The sequence below is a fragment of the Anas platyrhynchos genome, chromosome 1 (genome assembly GCF_047663525.1).
Source record: "Anas platyrhynchos isolate ZD024472 breed Pekin duck chromosome 1, IASCAAS_PekinDuck_T2T, whole genome shotgun sequence".
In the NCBI taxonomy this organism is placed as follows: Eukaryota; Metazoa; Chordata; class Aves; order Anseriformes; family Anatidae; genus Anas; species Anas platyrhynchos.
In genome coordinates, this window is record NC_092587.1 from 116416156 (window position 1) to 116440898 (window position 24743).

At 40.9% G+C, this 24743-nt stretch overlaps 1 protein-coding gene across 5 annotated transcripts; it reads right to left on the reverse strand.

Moving 5' to 3' along the window:
- Positions 1–1614: 1614 nt before the first annotated feature.
- Positions 1615–24607, reverse strand: ACOT9 (acyl-CoA thioesterase 9). 5 transcript variants are annotated; one of them, XM_027449058.3, is made up of 16 exons: positions 24456–24607; positions 23416–23507; positions 21765–21791; positions 18888–18933; positions 15076–15246; positions 14946–14983; positions 12428–12511; positions 11777–11880; positions 10909–10982; positions 8242–8309; positions 7294–7405; positions 6101–6191; positions 5534–5619; positions 4699–4786; positions 4360–4510; positions 1615–4105 (listed from the first exon to the last, which is right to left on the reverse strand). In XM_027449058.3, the coding sequence occupies exons 2-16, from the start codon at positions 23495–23497 to the stop codon at positions 4047–4049; spliced, it is 1281 nt and encodes a 426-aa protein (XP_027304859.1). In that variant the 5' UTR covers positions 23498–23507; positions 24456–24607; the 3' UTR covers positions 1615–4046. The 5 variants fall into 5 exon arrangements, with proteins under 5 accessions (XP_027304859.1, XP_027304860.1, XP_021134287.1 ...); XM_027449059.3 differs by lacking the exon at positions 21765–21791; XM_021278612.4 differs by lacking the exons at positions 21765–21791; positions 24456–24607 and adding an exon at positions 20685–20794.
- Between the last annotated feature and the right edge of the window lie 136 nt (positions 24608–24743).

A 24743-nucleotide genomic window follows, 5' to 3' on the forward strand; every position in this document is an offset into this window, starting at 1 on the left:
TACGGCACCTTGCTGAGCCAGGTGAGTAGAAGCTTAGAGGAACAAAACCACAGGTTGGATCACGACAGCAGATAGCAGCAGCAACAGCGTCAAACAAAAGCAGACATGGAAAGCTGTATGAACCCTGAGCCAGGAAAAGAAAACAGCACCAAGACGTTTACTGAGGAAAAAACTCAGATCCTGATCTGCACACTTCTTTGAAAATAGCACGTTTAGGTGCACAGCAGTGTAGCTGTGCTAAGTTTAAAGGCCTCAGTCCTCTAAACACGTGTAAGGAATGGGCTAAGGAATCATTCATGGTAATGAAGTGCCGAGGCAGTAAGTACCCACCCCTCTTCTACGTGTACAACCCTACTGCTTGGTTTAAGGGTTTCCAAGGTCCTGTTAGCATACCTGGAAGTGTTTCATGCCCAGCTGGAGGATCAAGAGCTTCAAATAAGTACAAGTAGGACCAAAATTGAAATCCTAAATATTTTTTAGGCAACAAATAAAAGCGATGTTATCTTCTGAAAGGAAAAACCACCAGCAAAACCCACTGAGCATCCTCAGCACTGCTCAAAACATGCCCCTTTCCAATTTCGGTGCACAGAGTTGAATCTAAGAATCTGATTTAGAGACACTGCTTTGAAAAATACTGATTGGCATCACAACCACCTCAAATTAACTCAAATACCCTGGGCAGGGCCATCTGCAATGCTCTCTTGCAGAGGACACAGTGGTCTGCTCAGCCCGTGCTTTCACCTGAGATCTGAAATGGTGGCAAATTGCAGCTCACACAGCTCTGCCTCCCCAGCCTTTCCTAGGGCCAACACTTCCCAGTATTCACTGGCCTCTCTTGGAGTACATGAAGTGCAGATGCAGACTGCCATTTTGAACTTGTCTTTTGAAAAGGAAAAAAGACAAAATTTCCAGGGCTCCAATTTCTTCCAGCCTTAGCAAAAGCTATCCTCAAGCCCAAGTCCATGAAGCCGTATCTCACGTACATACCTAGTTTAAAATTCATTCAGCAGAGCACCGACAATCAAACAAGCCTGTCAGCAGACAAAGAGTGAACATACAGTAAAAAAAAAAAATTAATTAAATATGCAGTAATTTTAGAGAATGTTTCTGAACTAAAACCCTCACTCCCTGGCTATGCTGTGCCAGCAAGTTTCTTCCATGATTTAGTTGCAAAATTCTCATGAATATTTGAAGAGGGACTACCAGAAGCTGTTAGGGTGAGTTTGCATAAGTAACTTCAGGCTTTGAAAAAAAAAACAAAAAAAAACATGGGAAAATAGAGAAATTTAAAACAAAGTGCTTTTTCAGACACTGAGCTCAGCCAATGCCAGAGCTCTTTTACATCAGCAACAACTGAGAGGGCCAGGGGAGGCAATCCAGCTAGCACAGATCTCCTCCTTGCTGTAGTCCATGACACGATGGCACAGAACATTTCCATTACAGAGCTACAGCCAGTTACACAGGTATGTTCACTACAAATAAAAAGATTTTCTATTAATAACTCTAGGCTCGAGTGGTACTGATTCATCACAGCAGTGAGGGGTTGGTCGTTAAGTTACAATACAAGCTCAGCATTAATTACTATGGTAAAATATTTCTATCCTCAGGGTGATATCTAAGAATAAGTAGTTTTTATTTTACACAAGTGTACATAGAGACACGTATAAATGATATTCCTTGAAGATTCATTTACCTATTATCAAAGATGGTGACAGCTTGGAGTTCTTGTCCTAGGCGAAAAATAGGTGACACAAATTCTTTGTGTATTTATTACCATATGTAAAAGATGTAACATACATATACATATCTGCATATATAAACACAGAGGTTCTGCATGACTGTAAATACATTCCTATAACTCCCACGGTTGTGGTACACGATTGCATTATCATGAAGTACAAAAACACAGCAATTCTCTCAAGCATCTTCATTCATGGAACAGTTCTTTTAAGCAACTTCATTTGTGGGATTCATTTTCCTCACTGCATCCAGAGGTTTTGATGTCAAGCCTTGCTCCGTACTCTATAACCTTTTTCTCCCACCCCTTTCCGAAGGCTGAATTTAGAAACTGTGATAAATTCATATTGAAATATTGATACATATAAAAAGCTGGGATAGATTTTCAGTTCTTTATTTGTTTGGTCAGTCAAGTATATTCAGCTTCGAAAGAGTTTTAAAAATCAGGAAAACAGAAAATATAAAATACATGCCCAGAGTGGCATAACCATTACAAAAAATTATTAAAAATAGCTGAATCAGCAACAGAGCGTAACTGAAGGGAGAAACTCCATAAGGATCTGGAAGCTTGATCTCTCTGCGATGCATTAATCCCATCTGCATCAGGTAACATCCCTGTTCCTGCACTGGAAAGCTGCCTAACTTACAAATACAGGCAGCACATTCTTCGAAAGGAAAGGCCAATGTGTTGCATGCTAGTTGTAACATTCAGTCTCTTTATAGGAGTAACAGTCGGCTTTTAGGAGCCATGAACATCACACTATCCTTCTAGCAAAAATAAAGTTGCTTCTAAACATTATTTTTTTTAAAAACTTTCTAACTCTGAAATAAAAATCTCAACACTGTTTTATCAACTCATTTCATGCGTCTGTGCTGTCATACCACTTTTACCCAGTGCTTCCTGATTTCACAAATTTTGAACCTAGAAGGGCCAGATGAGTCTATTCTCCTGGGTTATAAAACACCACAGTTCATCCATTTAACCTGCCATGGAGCCCAACTACTCCAGTTTAGGTGTCCGCCTTGCTAACACAGAACATCAATCTTGATTTGAAGGTATCCAAGGCCACATTTTGTGCTTGTGACTCATCCCCACTGCTAAAAGCTGATGCTTTCCATCACTCATCCTCCTAATTTCAGTATATTCGGCTTCATCTGTCAATGAAAGCTTTCTCCACTGCATAGAAGCACTTCAGTATCAACTACTTTCTTCCTGCTACCTATATACCATGGTTATGTCCACTTTGGTGTCCACTCTGTGGTGCTCAGTTGCTCCATCCTTCATAGGTAAACTCAACAACTTTAAAAGCCGTGTAGTGTTCACATTTCATTACAACCTACTGAGGAAGCACACAAATAACCCAGCTGTGGAGGCTGTCATCTGCACCCCGCAAGTCCAACAAAAAAAATAAAACCTCTCACCACTCAGCACCTGACTCAGGAACTGTTCAGCAGAGATTCCCTGGGCCCTGAATTGCTGCAGAAATCAAACATAACCATTACCATTTTAGCAGCATTTTCCTTCTCTGCTCCCAGTTCTGCTCTACACTACCATTTCCCAGTCTTACAAAATGTCACCAATCAGAATACTACTCCATACACAAGAAGTTACTCATTCAGGAACCAGCATGCAGTTACAGCAGAGAAAAAAAATTAGAAGAGGCTGACAGGGCTGGCTGTATGCCTACAATGTCAGAACAGACCATCTAGCAACCTCACATCATTGCAGACAAGTCTACCGAGTGAGCATGAAACCATATAAAAAAGAAGCTGCAACAACCTTGTAAAATCCAAACTGATGGAAAATACCTGCTTGTACACTGCACACTAACAACTTCTGAGCTTCTGTTGCTACCCAGCTGCCCATGTCCTTCTTGAAAAAAAAAGACCCTACACCTAATTTACATAAGAATACAGGTCAAATGGCTTCATCTGTGTCTATCTACTTATTGCACATTCTTCTGATAGAACTTCTATCCATTGTCAGAGAAGCACAAAGGGGAGCTACCAAGGGAAAGAAGGCAGATGGTGACAAGACAGCAAGGAGGGTAATAAGATCTCTCAAAGCAAAGTATGATTGTATTATTTCAGCCTCATTTCCTAACAGTACTGGTGTGTCAAAGGAAATGTCAAGAAATCCTAGTAGCAGAGAATAAAAAATGCACTTATATTCAAATACATAAATAGTACTAAAAGGGGGGGGGTATTTTGGTTTAGTATTGAGAGCACTTGTTTGTTAGCCATCCTTGGTGATGACTCATTCAGTCTAAGGCAGTGTGCTGCTACACTGCTGATGTACTCAGCACGTCTCAGATTTCTTTCATGGTTGCAGCAAAGTGTCGCTTCCCGTCTAAATACAACATGGACTCTGAAATCAGGTGAAGAAAAGAGAAAAACACATTAACAACTTAGCATCATTATCGGGCAACTAACTACACAGAATGGTAAGATCAAGAAGCAATCCACATTGTCATCACAGCATAAAATAAACGTGCTTTGCCACGAAATCCTGTTAAAATATCCAAATGCCAATAATTCATCTATTAAAATGACAAACATTTCAGCAGAAAGGAAGTGTTCTTTTCCACAGTTTCAATGGCAATGCATTAACTGGATACTTGCCTCCGTATGTTTTGGGCACAACACGCGGGACCTCATTTTCTGATATGAATGTAAAATGGAAGATGTTGGTTGTGTGGTGCTCTCTAGTATCTGCATCATACACCTCGCTGTGCACTCGAACCTGGATGTAGTTTTTCTCCGTGTAACAGACCTACACAGTTAGGAAAGGAGTTACAGCTCATACTTCATCACTGGCACTGAAAAACTGTAACAGACAATTTTACGGCTTAACAAGAGAAGTCATAAAACATTCATAATGCACAGTTCGTTATCAGTGATTAACACTGATAACAGGAAGGGTAAGTTATTTCTCTTTGAAGAGCAGACAAAAACTCCTACCTGTCCAGAAAGCAATAATAAGGATCCAACCTCAACTGGCCTCTGAAACATGATATCATCAACAGATACAATAAAAGGTCTGGAACCCCTGAGAGAGAAAAAGAAATTTCATCTCAAGAACAACTAGTATATTTGGAGAAATTTAAACTATTTCCTTCCCAGCATTTCAATCAGGGGCTATTAGAAAATAAATCTTTCTTTAAAAGACAAAAAATAAGAGGAGGAAACCTCTTGTAGGTTACACTATTGCATCATCATTTTGTCTTATGACTTACACTCCCTAGGCAAACTTCATGCCACCACGGCTTAGGCCTTGGTTTTCCAAGCACTGACACAGGCACCTTTCTATTAGGCTACGCATGCTCCATTAAGCTCAGGCATAGATCTTTGCTGGGTGATGACAGGTCACACTTACTAAGCACAAGCAGTTATTACAAGTTGTTCAGAAACCATTCCTCTTGAGTACATAATTAAAAGATGCAGTTTTTATTTAGGAGAACGTTTATTTTATACATTTAGGAAAATAAAAATCATATCTTCAAAGTCAGTCTCAGTAGCTTAGCAAGACAGAACAAAACAGAAAAAAGATGCAGTTTCTATCCCTATGTTTAGTGTTTAAAAACCAAGCTCCAAGGAGCATGATGCAAATCTCTTTGCAAATATGACAGGTGCTCTAAGTAAAATAGTGCTGTAAAATAATACTGCAGCATCCTCCTCTTAAACACATCAGTCTTTTCTGATCATATTGTCATTAGGTTGGCTAGCATGGTTTCCTGACCTATCCATACATGGTCAATGTTCCAGGTTTTATACACATAAAAAGTCTGCAACTCACCCACAGCTGCAAGCAGTTGCCCATCCCAGTTCAAATGCCTTTCTCATTAGAAAACCCCCAAAGATCCTATTGAAGATGTTCCGCTCCTGTACGTAGAAACAGAAAAATCAGACTGCTGCATCACGTATGTTTTTCTCAAAGCACTGTGTTGAAGTCTGTGCTTCAGTTCACAGCATTTAACAGAAGTTCGAGCACCTGAATGTATAAATGCATGCAAAAGTCCAAATGGCTGAGGCACCTTTGCTTAATAGGCACTTACTTGATAACATAAAACTCTAGACTGTATCATAAACTGGAAGCCCAAATTAAATAAATTGGGAATTAATTTCTTTACACAAAATAAGCAGTCATAGGAAAGAAAGTAATGAGAAGTCCTCTCTTTTGCAGTGGCAATCCAAGTAGATACAGATTTTCTATTCCATTAACAGAAAAATGGCAAAAGAAACTAACATCTAAACACATTACAAGCACTGCAGAACCTAAACAAAATAACGTATTAATTAGTCTTAAAAGACAATTCATAATTCGGTAGCCATTTCTGTACTTTATTCATATTTTTCAAAATACCTGAGGATGGCAAATCTGTAGGCCCTTCAGCTTTGCATCTTCCATCCAGACTGAATTGGGTGGTAATACACGACTCCGAAAACTTACTGTCCTATGAAGGAAACACAAAAACTTTACATGAGCAGATTTCAACAGGTCAAAAATGCAAAAGACAAATACAAACAATAGAAAAATTGAAACCAAACAAGCCACCATCCAGGAATGTTGTCACTGAAAGCTGCTCCAACTGAGCCTGAAGCTGTATCTGAAGAGATACTTATGATTGCAGTAACAAATTAAAAGTCTACATGTCTCTTCTTTTGGAAACTTCTGCTAATGTCCAAACTCATATGAACAATCTCACCTTGAGAAAAGTATATTAGAGAAAAGATAAGCCACAACCACAAAACACACTTTCCCAGATAAGCCTTACACTATTTATTAAGTCAGAGTATAAATTAAAAGCAAGTAACGAGCTAACAGAATAATTCAACATCAAACACGCAGACAGTCTGAGGTTTTCAAACCCAGGCAGACTGTGTACAAAACACCTCTGTTACTTTTAACAGAAGGTATGTCTCACTTTGATGGACAGCTTTGAAAATAACAACTGTGTAAGGTTAGTGAGTCAAAGAAATCATCCACAAACACAATAGCACGCTAATGTTATTAGACATTGTTCTACAACCATTGGTAACTGGATGATTTCACAGAAATCTGAACTGCAAGAGAAGTGTGCCAACACTAGTCTCCCCCAACTAATGTTGCCCAGAATTATACCTAAAACACACTGTAAATTACCCGATCAAAATATGGCCGGTTCCTGCCCTCATAGGCTTTCTTCTACCTACCTGGCAGAAAACTCTTATATTGTATAAATCACACAGTGCAAAACCATTGCATTCCCTTATATGGTTAAACATCATTAACCTTTTTCTTCAGGATTATTCCTAACATCTTACTCAGAAGCTCTCTGTGCTAATACTTTCATCGTCTTGGCACAGCTAACACTCCTCAATGATGAAAGAGGCACAGATGACATGTCAAAGTTTGTACCTGTATTTCAAGCAAAATGGCCCAGAGTTTAAATAGAAAAATAGGAAAACAAACATGTGCCTTTATGCCAGTATGCCCTCTAAGAGCCCAGTCAAAATGCACATGAATTTTCTTCCTCAAAACACCACTTCTCCTCCACCCCTCCCTCCCTTTCTTGCCTCGTGTCCAATGTATTAAGGAATATGTCGTGAACAATGTTTCTTTCTTCTGCAGTGGGAGCCATTTTCAGTAAGGAAGCGGTGCTGAAATCAATCCTCTTTAACTTGTTCACTAAGCAGAGAAGAAAAAAAAAAGTATGTTAGAGTTTAAATGAAAAAAAAATTGATTTGGCTCTGATGATTTGAATCTGGAATCAACTGACTTCATATTTTTTTCCTCTTTTAAGTTAAAAGCTAGAGCTTGACAATCCTAACTCAAACAAAGGTTTGGCTTTTAGAACTGACTGCATATAGGAAAAAAGATAAAGACCCAATGGAGCTGATACCCAGTCCCCTTACAGGAAACGTAGGTACTCCCCCTGAAGTACAGAAAAACGTATCAAGAAAGAATCACTAAATAGCAACCTTCTTCAGGTTTTGCCAATGGTACAAGAATACAAATTTATGAATTCACTGCCATAGGCCATAATGACTGAAATTTTAACTTAAAATATCTTCTGTTCAGTTTATTCAGTCTTTAATGTTTCTCTTTAATTCTCAACTTTGAAATTCCAGCTTGAAACAAAAGAAAACAGAGCTATGCTATTTCTTCTGCTCTCCCCTCCATGTTCAGTACTCAGTACTGACATGGAGTGCCTGTCAGTTTAGCCAAAAAGTTTCCAAGAATGTGAGAGCAGGCTTTTAAAACCTGAATGATATTGACACATGAGACATGACAAAAATCTGCTTTTGAACAAATGAGGACCATTTCTAAGTAGAAGAACTTCTGAAGTCTACTTCCTTCCAGCTACTAACTTGAAACGAAAGCAGATTTACATGCTACCGGGAAATACAGAATTATTTAGGTTGGAAGAGGCCTCTAAGATCACCTGGTCCAACCTTTAACCTAACACTGCCCAGTCCAGCATTAAACCATGTCAGTAAACACTACATCTGCACATGACATACTTTCCCCTTGCTTGAAGATTTCTTCTTCCTCGGGGCTCTCAGGAATGAGTGGATTAACAAACGCTGGCCTATGGACAGAGATTTGTAAATTACAAACTTTACAAGAATTTGCCCTGTAAATACACCGTGTTTCATTTTTGCTTACATACATACACAAGATTAAAAGACATCCTTCAGATGATACCATACTTCAGATTATACCATAGAAATAAATACATTATTTCATAATTGACAGCTGCCAACAGAATATCACACTTGCTTAACTTCCTCTTCAGAATTGAAGCTATCCAACCACAGTCTAGTACAATTAAGGCAAAATAATCAACACATCTGTGCTTCATAAAGAGCTAAATCTCTACCCCTAGATTACACGAAGATCATTAAAGCAGAAAGCTATTTAGAAACTTAGCAAATGAAGTGGTGATCTAGGATAGTCTAAAATAGATACACAAAACTTGAACAGCAGCATTCCTTCTGGAATAGAAAGAGCACAGTGCTGTAGCTAGCAAGCGTTCTCACAATCTACACGTTCCCATGACAGCCTTATCAACAGCCAAAAGCTGTTTACCACATACGCCACTTATCAAAGAAGATGACAGGAGGCTGCCTTGAGTCCCAATTCATACATTTGCTTAACTGCACAAATAAATTCACTCTAAATTGCATTAAGCTTAATTATTTCTTCTCACAAAGCAGGGAAAATGCTTATTTTCAAGTACCATTTTTCCCCGTGATTCCCACAGATTATTTTTAAACACTTATACAAATACTCAAAACAAGATATATATGCAAATAAACACATACACATATGCACATACATACACACACACACACGAATATGTAAATCTGCTAAGCATATTAAGAACCTCTGTCCTCAGACTTTACTTGGGCTGGTAACAAGAAGCATACAAAGAGACCTTTCAATTGGAACAGCCTGCTCTTTTCCCTTGTTTGCTAGAACTCTGGATTTTCAAGACACACCAGCTCCTGCACTATTGCACAGCTCATTCCCCCTCTCTTCAGCTCAGGACACATCTCCATTTGCCCTCCTGTCCAAGCCCCCGAGATGCAAGTTTTTTATGGTCTACAAAGCCATGAAACCAGATTTCGGGGCATTATACCTAATCTAATATACCCTGTAGCTCTCTGAAAGGTTTCTGCCTCACATACAATGCTTCCAGAACACACCAGGTTTGTGGTGACCTGGCTCGAAGAACAGACACTGAAGTTTGAGTGAAGTCTTATCTACATGGGCTTATGCAGACAGCATATCTCCTCAGTTGTTCTCAGCCTGTTTGTAAAGCAGAATAAAAACACTGCCTTGGATAGTTGCTTGGAGTATTATTGTTTGTTTTGCTACAGTAGCCAGTCTACTAGTGTATAATGCCATTTTTGCAGTTTTGGGGGAAAAAAAAAAAAAAGAGGGGGAACCATAAAATTAAATGTATATATACATATATCTCTTTTCAATATATAATGCACTAATAGGATCTAAAAATAACACAAATCTGATACAGAAAACTATACTAGTAACTCCTTATAATAGTATCAGGATTAAATAATTATGTCAAGCAAAGCCCCTCCAATAAACACCCTTCTTCATTAAACATAGACAATTATTTAAACTATTTAAACAGAAAATCATTTATTACTTCTGAAAGTCATACAAGGTGTAAGAAATACAAGATGTAATTTTTTTCTAGTACTGGAGTCATATAAACCAAAACTGAAACTGAGCAGTCTGTTTAACAACTAAGTATTACAGAAAGGGTGAAAAACATTTTTTTTTTCTGATTTTTTTTCTCTTTTTTTGTGTTTTTTTTTTTGTTTGTTTGTTTGTTTTGTGAGAATACTCACCATGGCCATGTTTTTTTGTTCTTTGTTTTACATACTTTTTTATCTAATTTAGGTTGACGTATTCTGACAACACCTACCATACCAAATTACAGAGTTAACGATACTATTACACTCAAAGGCCATTTAACCTACCTGAAAGAAGGGTGCAAAGAGGATGGATCCATGCTATTTTCAGTGGTGCCAATGCTAGGATAAAAGCCCACGAGCACGAAATGGCACACACTAGCTTCATCTGAACATCAGGGAGCACTTTTGTTCTGTGCAGGTGACAGAGCACTGGCACAGAGTTTTCTAAACCCTCCTGGATGTGCTCCTGGGGAACCTGCTCTGGGTGCCCCTGCTTGAGCTAGGGGGTTGGACTAGATGACCTCCAGAGGTCCCTGCCAACCTAAGCTGTTCTGTGATTTTGAACCACTGAGACTCAATCTTTCTGTTGTTTTTTTTGTTTGTTTGTTTGATTGTTTTTAGGGCAAGAAAGCAATCAATTTTAACAGTTACTGTACAATGCACATGGGTCAGTAGTCCACTGATTTACTTCTTTGTTCATCAGGCCAGTCATTCAAACACAGGGAAAATCTGTTATGGAAAAGGGACAGATCCAAAGACTAACAGCAATGCCTGGTATCATTTGACTCCTGAATTCAAAGCTCTGATGCTTGCCTCAGGAAAGTAACATTTGCCAACAGAAAACATCAACTATACGATTCATTTATAACCCACACCATACAGCTTCACACATACACAGCTGCCACATTTGCCACTTTCACCACAACAGGAGCCTGGAGACTATTTCCCTGTCCTACAAATTACCGTTTGTTTTCTGGGTCCCGGGCCACCATGACAAAGGTTGCATCTAACACAGGGCAGTAATCACCATCATGCAGCTGAGAGAGACAGGAAAGAATTTTATCTTTAAACTCTAAAATTATAAAAAGTGCAAGCTATTCAGTTGGTACCACCTACACACTCACATCGTTATCACAATGTTTACTTTCATTTTATCATCCCTTCTGAGATTTCCCGCAGTAGGCTGAACAGAAGGAAAGAACACAACTTAGAACTCCATTTTCGGGAATTCTGTAACAAAACCATTAAGCAGAGGAATGCTGATTAACTACTATCTTCAGCTAGGGAAAAAAATATATAAAATAAAATTGTAAATTGCCCAGTTCCTCTTTATTCTGAGAAATGCCTAAACAATTTTATAAGTAATACCAAGTTGGCACCACTGTCAGCACTGGGAGGCAGTTCAGACAACAAAGGTGTAACGTTATCTTCTACATCAGAGACTTCACTTAAGGACACAAACCGAATCAAAAAATATTTACCTGTTTATCTGACTCATAGCCACTCCTATCACGTAAGTAGACTACCCTCGCTACTCTAAATAATTAAAATACTGAATGTTTCAGCTAACTAATCAACTGACTGTAAGTATTCAATAGAAATATTAGAGATTTTTAATTAAATTAATATTCATTTTGCTTCCTGTACAGTGTAGAGTAGTTACACCTATTTATTTTTAATTATTTAGTGTTTAATAACGTATTACCTAACCTACTGGAAGTCACCTTGGTTATTCTAGAAATGTAATTTAGACTGTTAGTGTCATCATCCAGAATTCACTCTGAAATACCTTGTGACTACTGCAGGAGAGACAGAAGTGCCAGGAACTAACCTGCAGCATGTGCATCTTTACTTCCATTGAGGTCTTCCCAACCCAAGAAACATTGCCGGTGAATTTGATGTCGCAGTCAGGGTGTACGACCTTCTTGCGCAAATCTGCAGGAATAAACGTTAGAGGTTACTGGAGACAGATCACTCAGGTCTAATACTAGAAAGACTGGTTCCTCTAAGGTCTTCTTGTGTTGTGTAAGCAGCAAAGCACACAAACAACCCCGAAGAGATGGCTCTTACACAGGACCACACTGCTAGCCTGCAGTTCCTGCCTTATCTGACCCACAGAGGTGGTCAGCAGGACATGCGACACAAGCAAGGTCCAACTTCACCAGAACACACATTGTTTAAAAATGAAGCTAAGAAACTCAAACGCTAATACAAAACCAAACACAGAGGTGCGGGATGCACAGAAGTTGTGTTTTTAAAGGAAAGGAAATCTGAAATGCTGAAAAGCATCCACTTAACCCTCTTCCCCTCCTCCCTTCTATAAAAGGCAGAATATTTAAGAGGTCAAAGGCAAAGCAACATGAAGGCAACTCAACAGGGGAGGGAAGAAGGTATCCCCAGTAACAACGACAGGAATGCAGTGGCTGCTGAATGAGTAAGATAAACAGATGAAACTATTCCTGCTGATCAAATTGCCACTTACTAATTTTATCCACCAGGGCTGTAACTATCGATAAGGGAGACCTTGGCTGCGCTTCCTGCTTGGTGTGAGTGTAGCAAATAAGAACTGTGGAGAGACCAAAAACGGAGTCAGCATTTAGTTCTCTTGTATTTTAACAAGAATTTTAGCAGAGCAGATCAAACCCATCTTTGTGAAGCATGAGAGGTACCTGCAAAACACAGACCGAAATATCACAGCGTAGGAGTGCATGACTTACACATTTTCATGTACTTAATTCAGGAGAATGCTATAAAGAAAACAGTGATTCGGCAGCTGTCTCAGCTACGTGTATATTTACTTACAACGAGAAATTTAACTGAGTGCTTTAAATCAACCTGTCACTCCACTCCTTCCAATCCCACATAATCTATTCCCTTATCCCTGTAGCCCACTCTCTCAGATCATTCATTCCCTTCCTACCTCCTACTTCGATTTCATGCAGGTTGTTCAAGGATACATACTATCTGCAGACTTGTTTTCAGATACTGATTCCTTTAAAGAGGTGCAGATTAGATAAACTGTGCCCTACAGGCATGAAAGCATAGTTAGAGGTAATTATCACACTGTAATCATTACTAGCCAAATGATTACTTGATTAATAAGCTCTGCTCACGAGGGCATATGCAAGTAAACAGACTCCTCAGAGTAATAACAGACTCAGAGCAATAGTGAAGAGTAATGTTGCAAAGACTTACTCTTCCCTAGTACTCAAGTAATTTTCACTCAATAAAGGTTTCAAAAGCATCTCATTAGGTGCAGATACTTTCCAGAAAAGGAAAATCTCTGTCTTTCCAGGAAATTTAAGTAAAAATTACTAAAATCATAATTCTAAAAATTGTGATGCCTATCAGTCATGGCATCAATACAATCAATAATAGTCCAAATAGGATTTACCAGAACCCTAATGCCAAAGACAAAAACTTAGAAATTGATCAGCCATTCACATGGCACATTTGCCAAGATCACTGGATATGCTGGGGAGAGGGTGGAATGGTATTTGTTCCCATGAAAACCGCTTACCACCATTCTGAACACTGTGTAACTGGCACAGAATCTTGATTTCCCCGGAATAATATATCCCCAGTAGAGCTGACTGGAGACAAGTATGACTACAACAAGGCAAGGACATTCTGTGCTGTTACCAGGAAAAATCCAAGATCTTCACAGGTCTACAGAGAAAATAAGCAAGGCACAGAACGAAAAACAGGCTCATCTCATCAGATGAAATGAACCACTAGCTTCAAGTCTCCTTTTCTAATTTAGGACAAGTCCTGAAGCTACTATCTTCCATCTCCCAGCACAAAATACAAGTCATCTAGCTCTTTTGGCTATCCTCACAGAAAGGTGACACACAGTCACTTGTTTCTCTGCCTGCCTCACTCTTGGCCATCCGGACCCACAGAAGGTCTTTCTGTCCTGCTGAAGGAACCATTACGTACATGCTTCCCCCTCAGACCTTTCCCTTAACAAGCACTCTTTTTTTTTTTGCAAAAAAGCTCCATCAGAATGCTACTGACCAGCTACAGAACTTTACTGAAGAAAGACGTCATCTGGTGACATTTTGAGACAGAACAGAATAGTTGGAAAGGACCTACAAAGATTGTGGAGTCCAATCGCCTGATCACTTCAGGGTTAACCAAAATCTTAAGCTTATTACTGAGGGCACTGTCCAGACGCCTCTGGGCACCAGCAGGCACAAAGAGCAACCACCTCCCTAACAAGCCTGTTTCAGTGTGTGACGGCAAAGAAACGTTTCCTAATGCCCAGTCTGAACCTCCCCGGCACAGCTTTGTGCCGTTCCCACGCTTTGTTGCCCTTCTCTGGGCACTTTTAAGGTCCTCACATCCTTTTCATGTTGCTGACCAGAACTGCATGCAGCGTTCAAGGCGAGGCCGCATCAACGCTGAATGCAGTGAGACAATCACCGCTTTTGTCCAGCTGGCTGTGCTGTGTATAATACACCCCAAAAAGTGGTTTGCCCTCATGCTGAGCCTGCTGCCACCAGCACCCCCAGGTCCCTTTCTGCTGAGCTGCTCCCCAGCCACCCGGCTCCCAGTCTGTGCCTGTGTCCAGCATTGCTCTGTCCCAGGGGCAGAACCTGACATCTCTGTTGAATTTCCTGCTCACTTCTAAGAGAAAAAGATCAAGTCATACTAACAACTCAGCAATTATTTTAGCTGCAAAACAGGAATCAAAGATCTTGATATTTTAAAGACCATGAATAAATGACAAGGAAAAATAAAATAAGAAAGCTAACTCGTGAAGCGACTGAGTGTAATTATTCTTATAGCTGCTCCTTTACAAACTGGCAGAAGCTGAAGCTTAGCATTTTGCTTCTGGCTGTTCCTATTTATATTTCATCCTCCTTCAGCATCAGTATCTTTTTTAATTCCCCTCTGAGACAGCACATTGATGCAATCCTTGCTGAGGTCATACTGTATCAGTAGTCAAATTCACTCTGCATTATTTGTGTATTCTTTTCAAGGGCACAGATACCTACCTCCTAAACTGTCAAGGTCTTCAAGTATCCTTCCAAACCTGTAAGATACATTTTTGACAATTAAATAACTGTTTCCAAAATACATTAAAGTTAACACTTTCCTGTATGTGTAATATATTTACTTTGTTACCTTACACTGTTGTATACATTCAGATACTTCTCTCTTATTTGAGGTTGACTTCCTAGAGGCAGGATAACTTCCAAATAGCTATCTTTCATTCTTCTTGGGGGGAGATCTTCCTGACGTTTTGCCAGTAAAGTGTGGAGAGCTTTTCTTTCTTGCATTGCTTGCACATGATCCCTAGTAAGAAAAGAAACACTTCATCTGGAGTATGAGAAGAGTATATTAGGCTGCTGAAATTCTCTCTAGCTAAAAGATGTCACACTGAAAATTACCAAAACAAAAAACAAATTAAAGATAGGAAGACAAAGTGTGTCTTGAAAAGAAAGAGAAATGCACATAATCAGATAAAGGAAGACTACTGCCAAAAAGTTTTAAATAGCTTTGTGTACCAGTTGCAAGCACATACTAACGAGACAAATTTAATTTATACAATTCTGAATGCTACAAAAATGGTTCCCCTTGAAAACAACTTAGTTTTAACAGAAAAAAAAAAAAAAAAAAAAAAAAAAAAAAACCAGATCATGCCTAATTTAACCTATAAGGTTTTACGTTCATTCACACTTTCTGTAGCTACTGTATTACAACTCTTCCTACAGTGTCAATTTTACAGGACTGTCAACTTAGAATCTCTCTCAAGGAGTACAGCAGATGTACAGTACTGGTTAGCACTGACAAAGAGAGCTGATCTGGTAGGAATTGCTATCACCTACAGATGACTTCTTCCTTTACAGCAACAACTGTTATTCATGCAGCATATATAAAAGAGGCACACAAAAAAAGGGAAAGTTAGTCTACATATTTCCCTTTCTACCCAGTCGTCTTTACAACTACACAGGAAAGGTGTGAAAATAAATAACACAAAAAAGGGAACAATTAATTCAGAGCTGCTTTTTCAGCACCGTGAGGCCAGAGAGGTTACAAATCTCACAAGGGAGACAGGGCCAATGTACTGTCACTTCTTTCCAACTCTTTCCAAGCTGGTTCCTTGCACAGGTATCTGTGATACATAACAGCAACCTTGCCCAACATACCCTCTTGCCTGTTCCTCCAAAGCACCCTCCCTTTAAAAGCGCAGCCTAACTAATAAAGCAAGTATTTCATAACATTCCTAGAATCAATAACAAAGCACTACATAAATGAAAGTTAAGCATGCAGCAGTTCAAGCAAAAATCAAAAGAGTGTGCACAACTATTAATCAATTTTGTGGTGTTTTATGCCTTCTCATGCTCCAAGTAACCAAACATAATTTTAAACTTGTGGAGAATGTGCGCCATTCATTCAGCTGTGCATGCTGTACCGTTGTGATTTGAGAGCCACTCTGTTCAATAAGGCCAAAAAAAAATCTTGAACAACAGAAAGAAGCTTTTCACCAAGAAGCTCACCAAAAACTTGTCTTCCAAAGTTTCCACTTTGGATGAATTCTGGGTATCAGTCATACTTTAAAATGACAACTTTTTTGGCTTTGGTTTTTATTTTTGGGAGAGGAGGGGTAGAAAAGTCACATTTAAACATTTATACTCCCTCTTTGCTCTTTAATAATTCTGGGGGAAGTGTGAATCCATAATCAAAGACAGTAAAGGTTTAGCAGAAAATCTTTCTTTTAAATTTTACTGTTTATAAACATACGAAACACAGCTTACCTCACCAGGGCAACATGACAACTGCAGAGTTCAGAAACAATGAAAAGAGAACAACCTATTCCAGTGTGTTTATGTTTGAAGTTGGGCGACTGCATAGAAATAGAATATCCTAGATGACTAAGGAAAGGTGCAATGTCCCAGATGATGCTCCTTTATGGTGGTGGTTTGGTTTTTGTATTTGCTTTTTTTTAAGGTTTGCTTTCAAGGGCTTTCATTGAAAGGTTTAAGAGAAATCAGTCAGAGACTAAATAAAAAAATTTGACTACAAACACACAGAAAACAAGTGATAAAAATGCAACTATGCTCTGTTTTCACCAGTCCTATCCTGGCTCCTCTGAGGGCAGCAGCAGAACTCCTCACTTTGCCTTCAGAATGTACTCTTCAATATATAGAAATATTGGGCTCAAGGCAATAACGTTTTCAATGGCCAAGTACTTCTACATCCTGCAATTATCAGTCATACAGTAACAATATTTCAAAGTATTAATTAATAGCTGCCCAAAACATTCTGGGAAATGGCATTATTTGTTTCTGAAATGGCTACAACTCTACCTAAACCGTAATGTAAGTCACCCCACGAATCTGTTATCAGATTGTACCCCAGACAAATTTTACAGGCCTTCTAATTCAGTGGATTAGTTAATTCTTATTGACTTCAATAAGGTCTAAATCCTCCATAACCTAGATCTAATACCTATGTGAGACCTATAATAAGAATCACTGCACTATATCAGTGATGAGCAAACTCATTGTTTTAGTCACACGGGTAGGAAAGCAGAAGGCATTTATAAGCAAGGTGTTACTTTTTAAAACAAAACACCACTGACATTTACAAGAGAAATCATGAACCAAAGCTTCCTTGCAGCAAAATTAATAGCTCGAAGCGTTCTCCCAACGCACACCTCCCAGCAACCCAGATGGATACGCATCAGGCCCTCACAGTCCTTCCCCAGCTCGCATTTCACAACCCTATCAAGCTCTTTTCTTGGGTCGGTCCCCTCTCATCATTCCGTGGTCTAGCTTGATGAAAGCACTGGCTGTTGACCCTCCACATGTATCAACTCTGTGTCAGTCCAACATAAAGTGGGTTCTCCAAGTCTACACGACCCACATCCTCCAAACCTCCCCAGATATTAAATTAAGCCTGTCATTCTCAAGCACACCTGACAAGGGGCTTCCTTCTTCATGGCAGTTTGCAAGGCACTGCATGCTTCAGCTGTTTGTTGCATTTTTTACTGCACAAGAAATGCACCTAGACTTGGTAGGGGGAAAAGAAATGGATGGAGGATCAGATTTGACCAGGGCCCTCTAAAGCCTCACTCCTCAGGTGGTATTTCCACGTGGCATGGTTCCTCCCTAGCCACTATGGGCTGCTGGAAAGGCTTTCTTAAGAGCCATCTTCTAGACTCCTTATAAAAATTGCAAGCCCCGTGATGCTTACTTACCAATCTTCCTAAACAAAGCTCAACTTCCCCAATTCAGGCATTTTCTTCAGCAGGCCTATAATGCCGCTGAGATAAACCTATTCAGAAGGCCATCAGACACTCCATCCAGGCAAACCCCTTTTCCTTTCCTTATCAGTTCTCAAAATGTGCAACAGGAGCTCAGCAAATGCAGTCATAAGATAATCACCCATCAAGAAAATAAATGCGGGGCCAACCAGTCAGCAACACAAGTTCCCCTGATGGCTACACTGACGTCCTCAGAAGTGTTAGCAGCTGCAGGATTACAGGCAACTCTGGCTCATCCATGATAACAGAGGGGGAGGCAGGTAAACTGGGCAAGCCAAAATTTAGATGATTTAAAGCAGATGTAAATTGGTCTACAATTAAGTTCCGGCAGAGAAAAGAAATGCCTGAGCTACACCTGACCAGGATAAGTCCGCCAGCAGATAAATCAAGAGGTAACTGCAACATAACGTTTCCAGTATGGCCCTAAAGCTCCCAAACTTCCATCAGATTCCAGGGTCACAAGAGAATCTTGTAACCATCAGGACCTTGCATTTTGTTCCCTTGGTGCTGAGGATCTGCTAGAAAAATCTCAGCAGTTTGTGATCCACAAAGTAACAATCCAAGAGCGTCTGCATTACTTTTCAATTTGAATTCACATTTCTACTGCAACTCTGAGCTCTCTCCATGTTTGACAAGTGAAGTAAAATACATTTAATGTACACTGTACCTCCAGTTGGTAGATGCTCCCACTATCTCCCTCAATCTGCTTCGCACTGAAACAAACAAACAAAAAAATCAAAGCAAACAAAGCTTAGTTGGGCAAGGAAAGAACGCGAGGCTGGCTGCCTGGTGCGAAAAGGCACAGTCCTCATCCCAGAACAAACAAAAATTAAGCAAATTCATGCAAATAGAAGCCTGAAAAACAAAAGTTTGGCCGAATTCACTGATGCTGTTAGTAGGCATATCACAACAATGGACTGAGTAACATGATTGTGTAGCTTATTTTGTACAGCCAATAGAGAATGCATTTAGAGAGGTTGTTAATTAGCACCGCAGGCGTTTGATTGCATTAACAACTGAAAGAGACGGCAGATCAAGACCGGATTGAGGAATTCTGATGTGAAAATATTTCAGCCTAAACACAAACAAACAGCGGAGATAACGCAGATCAGAAAGCTGTAAAAGGAACATTAAAAGGACAGTGCAGCTGGGAGACAGGGAGTGAAAAAAAAAAAAGTATTTTTTAATTAGACAGGCTGCTGCCAGGAGGGTTTCATAGCCTAAACTTCTAGAAGCCTCAAAGAACACAACATCAAGACACTGAAGTGAGACCTGTCAAATTGCTTTCTCATACTGGTTGTGCTATCAGAGTTAATACCAGCTCTGCATAGGCAGCTACTCTACTCTTTCCTGCTGGGGCTATTAAATGTGCTAGGGCCTCACCAAACCTACCAAGATATTCACCTGCCTAACAGAGACAGGATATGTGCTACCCGGAAACACTTGAAAACAAGTGGCAACGGTTCCCAAATTCATAACTGAATAGAGCTGAGAATTGGACAGCAGGAATCCCTTGCTTATTCCCAAAGATTTTTAATACGAGAGGCCCAAAATAATAGGACAAAATAGTGACACATCAGGGAAGGGCTACAGAAATAAAGCATCACACAAACAGAAAGAGGGCTGCTGGTGACTCATGAGCTGAATCTCTTTAAGTCTTGGGACACCATCACACACTAAATGCCAGGTCAGAGTACTCACAGCACTCAGGTAGCTGTTCTGTGACTCCTGGAGCTAACAAAGCCTGATCCCTATGGATTGATATCATATACCCCTTCCTCTAGCCCCCCATTTGCTCATCCCCTACTGCAACACCTTCAGCTCCCCTCCCAAACCTCTAAACCAACCTCTGCTTTGCCAGGCCTCCAGCCAAGCACTGTTAGGAGCTGTGGTTAGCCCAGGGCTCTGCCAAGCTAACAGCTGGCCACTACAAAGACCCCAGGAACTTGGCAGCTGCCATCAGACACAGGCTGACCCGCACGCAGCACTAACTCGGGCACCCTATCAAACCTCTGACTCAGAAGCTGGTTTTCACAAACCTTGTGGGAACACAGTTTGGGATTTGTGCTTATCTATCTTGGCTGGCAGCAAGCAACAAAGGAGTCTGGAAGAAGAAAGGGACAGGAGGACAGACAAAGACAAAAATAGATTACTTAGGCCTGGGTTCTTTTGGAAATTAAGCTGAAAATACGTTTTGAAATAAGACAAGTTCCATTACTAATTCCAATAACAAAAAATATTCAATGAAAAAGAACTGATTGAAAATTTTAGAGCTGATTTTTTGGAAGAGCCAGAGGGATCTGATTCTCTTTTTTTTTTTTTTTATTAAGAAGCAACAGGCTTGTTTACATAATAGGAATTACTACTTTCCTGTTACTCACACTCCAGCTGTGAAGATGCCATAGCATGCATTGATTAACACAGTGTTAGCAGAAACACTGTCATAGCTTCTAGAACACAAAACCTCAATTTTCCAACAGCGTGCAGCACTTTCTCTCTCTTGGTTTAAACTAGGTTCATCTTCCTTTTCAGCTTTAGAGACGTAAAAAGCTCTGAAAAACCTCGAGTCCAAACCTGCAAACATGTATACAACATTAGTCCCATTTAATATTTCTGATTTTAGGTATACAAGTAAACATTTGCCAGGCTGAGACCACGTAACTTTCATTTGAATAATAAAAGGACAAAGCGTAAAAGTGTTTCTAAGATTTTGCCAATCTAAATCTAGTCCATTTACAGGCTCAAGGCCTGTAAATCTTCTTTTCTTTCCTTCCCCTAGAAAAATTATACTGCTTTTCTAGATTTTAATGATTTTATAACATAAACTTCGGTAATTAAGCATAAAAATTCGTGCATTCTCTCTTCTCATTGGCAAATGTCTTAGACACACAGAACAGTTCCAACAAATGGCTTTTATCCATCATTAACACACTGCGTATTTCACACTAACTCCTCAGCTGTGGTCAGTGGATCACTAAAGCCAGAGCAGCAGGGCCTGAGTTTATTTGAGCTGCACAGCACAGTAACGAAGGACACGAGGGCAGCTGAACGAGCTCACTGCATCCATCTCTGCCATCCACAGCGCCTGGTGCTGGTGCCTCCCCAGGTTCAGGCAGACCACACGGGTGTTTTACCACCAGTCCGGCGTAGAGCTTCGTCTGGCCTTCAGTGAAAGATGCAGAAATCCACTGTGTCTGAACCACAGCCTTTTTTTTTTATTCCAATGTCTAAAATGAAGCTATGTACTGCAGGAGATGCTACATAGGAGATTTTGTATCCCACAAGGCTGTTAAAAAATGCATTATCCAGCATGCCATCAGAAATACACTGTGCTGTCCAAGACCTAGTAGGACATTTCCAGAAAGATGACCACAGACATTCACTCATCATGACTCACAACATTAAAGAAGGCAAAGGGGCTGTAAGCAAGTCGGCAGAGAAGAAGTTTTCATTTTTCATGAGCAATAAAGTAAGGCAAAACAGTAGCTAAGTAAGTTTAGCATTGTAGCAAATATCAAAATATGTTCAGATTACCACAACACACCATTATTCACATGAATGGGTAAGTGTCCTGTGGAGTGGAAAACACAGGTTAGATTAACAGTTACAAGAAATGATACAAATGACATCCATTAAGTGGTCACCTGATTATTTCACCTGCTTAAATTCCATTTAAGTACATGTCCCTTAACTTTAACCAACTCTAAGCAAGGTGCCCTTGCTCACTGCCAAGGTTTAGGGCCAGTATCTTTGTGATTTCAATTAAGCCAGTCACCTCCCTCAAACACAGCTTTCCAGTTCCTCTGTCTGCTGGCTCTGCATAGAACCTGCTTGCAGTCTAAATCCAAACATTTTTTTCAAGCTTGGTGCTACCATTTATTGCTGACTAACAGTTTGCAAAGCCTATCTGCAGCATTTTCCAGGAAAGGAGTTAACTCGGAGGAAGCTTCTGAAGATCCACTTGGTGTGCCTCCAGGAGTACCATGGAAGAACTGAGGGTGTTCACAACTGGGACCCACCGTTGGGAGGAAGCACGTGAAAAGCTAGTAAGAGTATCTGGTGTTTTGTGAAAGCACGTACACCAAATTAAAGGGAATTAGTTTATATATCAACACGAGTTTGCAAAATGTTACTTAAATGCTGCAGTTTTAGAACGGAATCTCAAATATCTGCAGGTATTATAGTCCAAGAAATATTAGCATCCCTTAGAACAAAAACAGAGGCAAGGCCAGGATGTTTCCACTGCTTTTACTGGCCTTCTAGATAGCATCATCACAAAACATCCAAATAAAAGAGCAAGGTAATATTTGCAATTTTGCAACGTCCTGTATCCTTGCTTCTCTCCTTTGACCTCCCGAATTACTATCTTTAACCTATAGTTTTTGTGTTTGTTTTTTTTCCCAATAGTCTAGATAAATGTCTATCTAACAACCAATAACCTTTTTCTCTTTTACTGGGTAACCTTGAAGTTCTATTTCAGAAACAAAGAGGAAAAGAAAGCATTAGAAACAAGCAGAAATCCATGAAGGAATTATTTGTATCTTGTTTCAGTTCTTTTTCTGCTCTCCTTTTCTCAGTACATGGGATAAGAATGCAAGAAAACATTCTTAAAGCTTCTGAAACAGGAACACTGGTTTATTATTATTAGAGCATTAAAACAATCTTTCCACACAAAACTCTATTGAGAGAGTGCATTTTCATGAAACTAATCTGATTAAAAGGTTTCTTTCACTGTGTGAAATTAGCAGTAGTGACACCCTAACAGTCCTGTATGACTCATTTCCACTCAGTTCCTCCATTTCTCAGCCATTCTAGCCAGGCTCCTCAGCACCTCTCTGTATCGCATGGACTTTCTACCTAGAGCCTCCTCAAGGAGCAGCTGTTCCTCTAAAAAAAGAATTGCATCCTCTTCCAAGTCTAAAGAAGCAGAGTAGCCACTAAGCCTGTAAATTCAGTGTCCTGTATGTATTTGTAGCCAATGATCTCCAAACACGTACACTCTGATACTTCCTGAACATTTATACCATGAGCTATGGTATAAATGGTACAAACATACACGTGGTATAAACAGTCAAGGACATGCCCAGATGCAATGTGTGCAAACCACAACAACTATTTAAGGGCCACAACCTGAAAGAATAACCTCTTCAGAAACATTTCCAAATCTCCTTCCAAAGCACAGCCAACTACTTTACCTTCAGCCATGTCTGGAAGCAATGGCAAGCCACTGGTCCCAGAAGTGAGCGTCCGGGCCAGGAAAGAAGGAAGCTTCCACATGGTGCACAACCTATAGGCAGTGTGGAAGAATTTGGTGTCATTAGTTTTAACGCCATGAAAATAAGTTATTTTCATAAAGATTACGATCTCTTCATAAAGATTTCACTAGAAGTTATTTCTGAATGCCACTGATTACTTCAGAAACCCCGCTCCTTATTATCAGCCTGATTTTTTGAATCAGACACAGCCCATACAGCGCTTCAAGCCGGACGAAACTCAAGCCAGCACCTGCCATTACCTGCACACAGGAAGGACGAGTGATTCACTGCAGGCACCCGTTCTTTTCACTGACTACTCAGAGGCCCTGTGACAACCAGCCCAGACTGAATACCAGCTTTAACACCACGGACATCCTGACATGGTGGCTGTGCACATCTAAAAAGCCACCCGCGACTCCAAAACAGCCACTTCTTCTGTGCCTGGCTGGCACCCCCTCGGATGGGGATCGCAAGGTGCCAGCACAGTGCCATTCAGCCAGCCCTGGCATCCAGCCCACGGCTCAGCGTGGGTGCAACTCCAAATAAGCCTAACGTGCAGGGTGACAGAGCCGTGAGGGTTGGAAGACGCCTTCAGGATCACCCGGTCCAACCACCCCCACACTGCCAGTGTCACCCACTGCGCCCTGTCCCCCAGCACCACACCCAGCCTTTCCTCGAGCACCCCCAGGGACGGTGCCTCCACCACCTCCCTGGGCAACCCGTCCCAGCGCCTGACTGCCCCTCCTGGGCAGAAATGGCTCCTCATTGCCAGCCTCAACCTCCCTGGTGCCACCCCTTGGGCCCCGAGCTGATCCCGGCAGCAGCGCAGAGCACAGCGTTAAGCTCCCCCCCGGCCCGGCACAGCCCAGCCAGCAGGGACAGCCCCGAGCCCGCAGCCCCCACGCACACGCCCTGCCCGCAGGAGCCGGCACAGGGGGGCAAAATCCGCCCCGAGCCCCCGGGGCAGCCCCGGGCCTCACCGTGCGGCCGCTCCTCCGCCACCCGCCGCTGAGGCGCCGCCCGCACGGCCCCGCCCGGCAAGCGCCGGGCTCGGGGAGGCTCCGGAGCCGCTGCAAGGCCCCGGCCGCGGCCCCGGCACCGCCCCGCGGCGCTGCCTCTGCGCCCGACAGAAAAACGGGATGAATCGGCGCCTGCCGCGGCTGCTTACAGCCTGTCTGTCTCTGATTTTGTACCCCCCATCGCTATTTTTTTACCCCCCGGCCTAATGTTATGCCCCTTCTGCGGGAGATCTGTGGGTGCAGCGGGAG

Coding starts and splice junctions, on each gene's coding strand:
- ACOT9 (XM_027449058.3), bottom strand. CDS start 23,497: ATGTGGAAGCTTCCTTCTTTCCTGGCCCGGACGCTCACTTCTGGGACC. Junction 11,881..12,427: donor AGCCCTGGTGGATAAAATTA/GTAAGTGGCAAT, acceptor TTATTCCTGCAG/ATTTGCGCAAGAAGGTCGTA. Junction 4,511..4,698: donor TATTATTGCTTTCTGGACAG/GTAGGAGTTTTT, acceptor CTAACTGTGTAG/GTCTGTTACACGGAGAAAAA.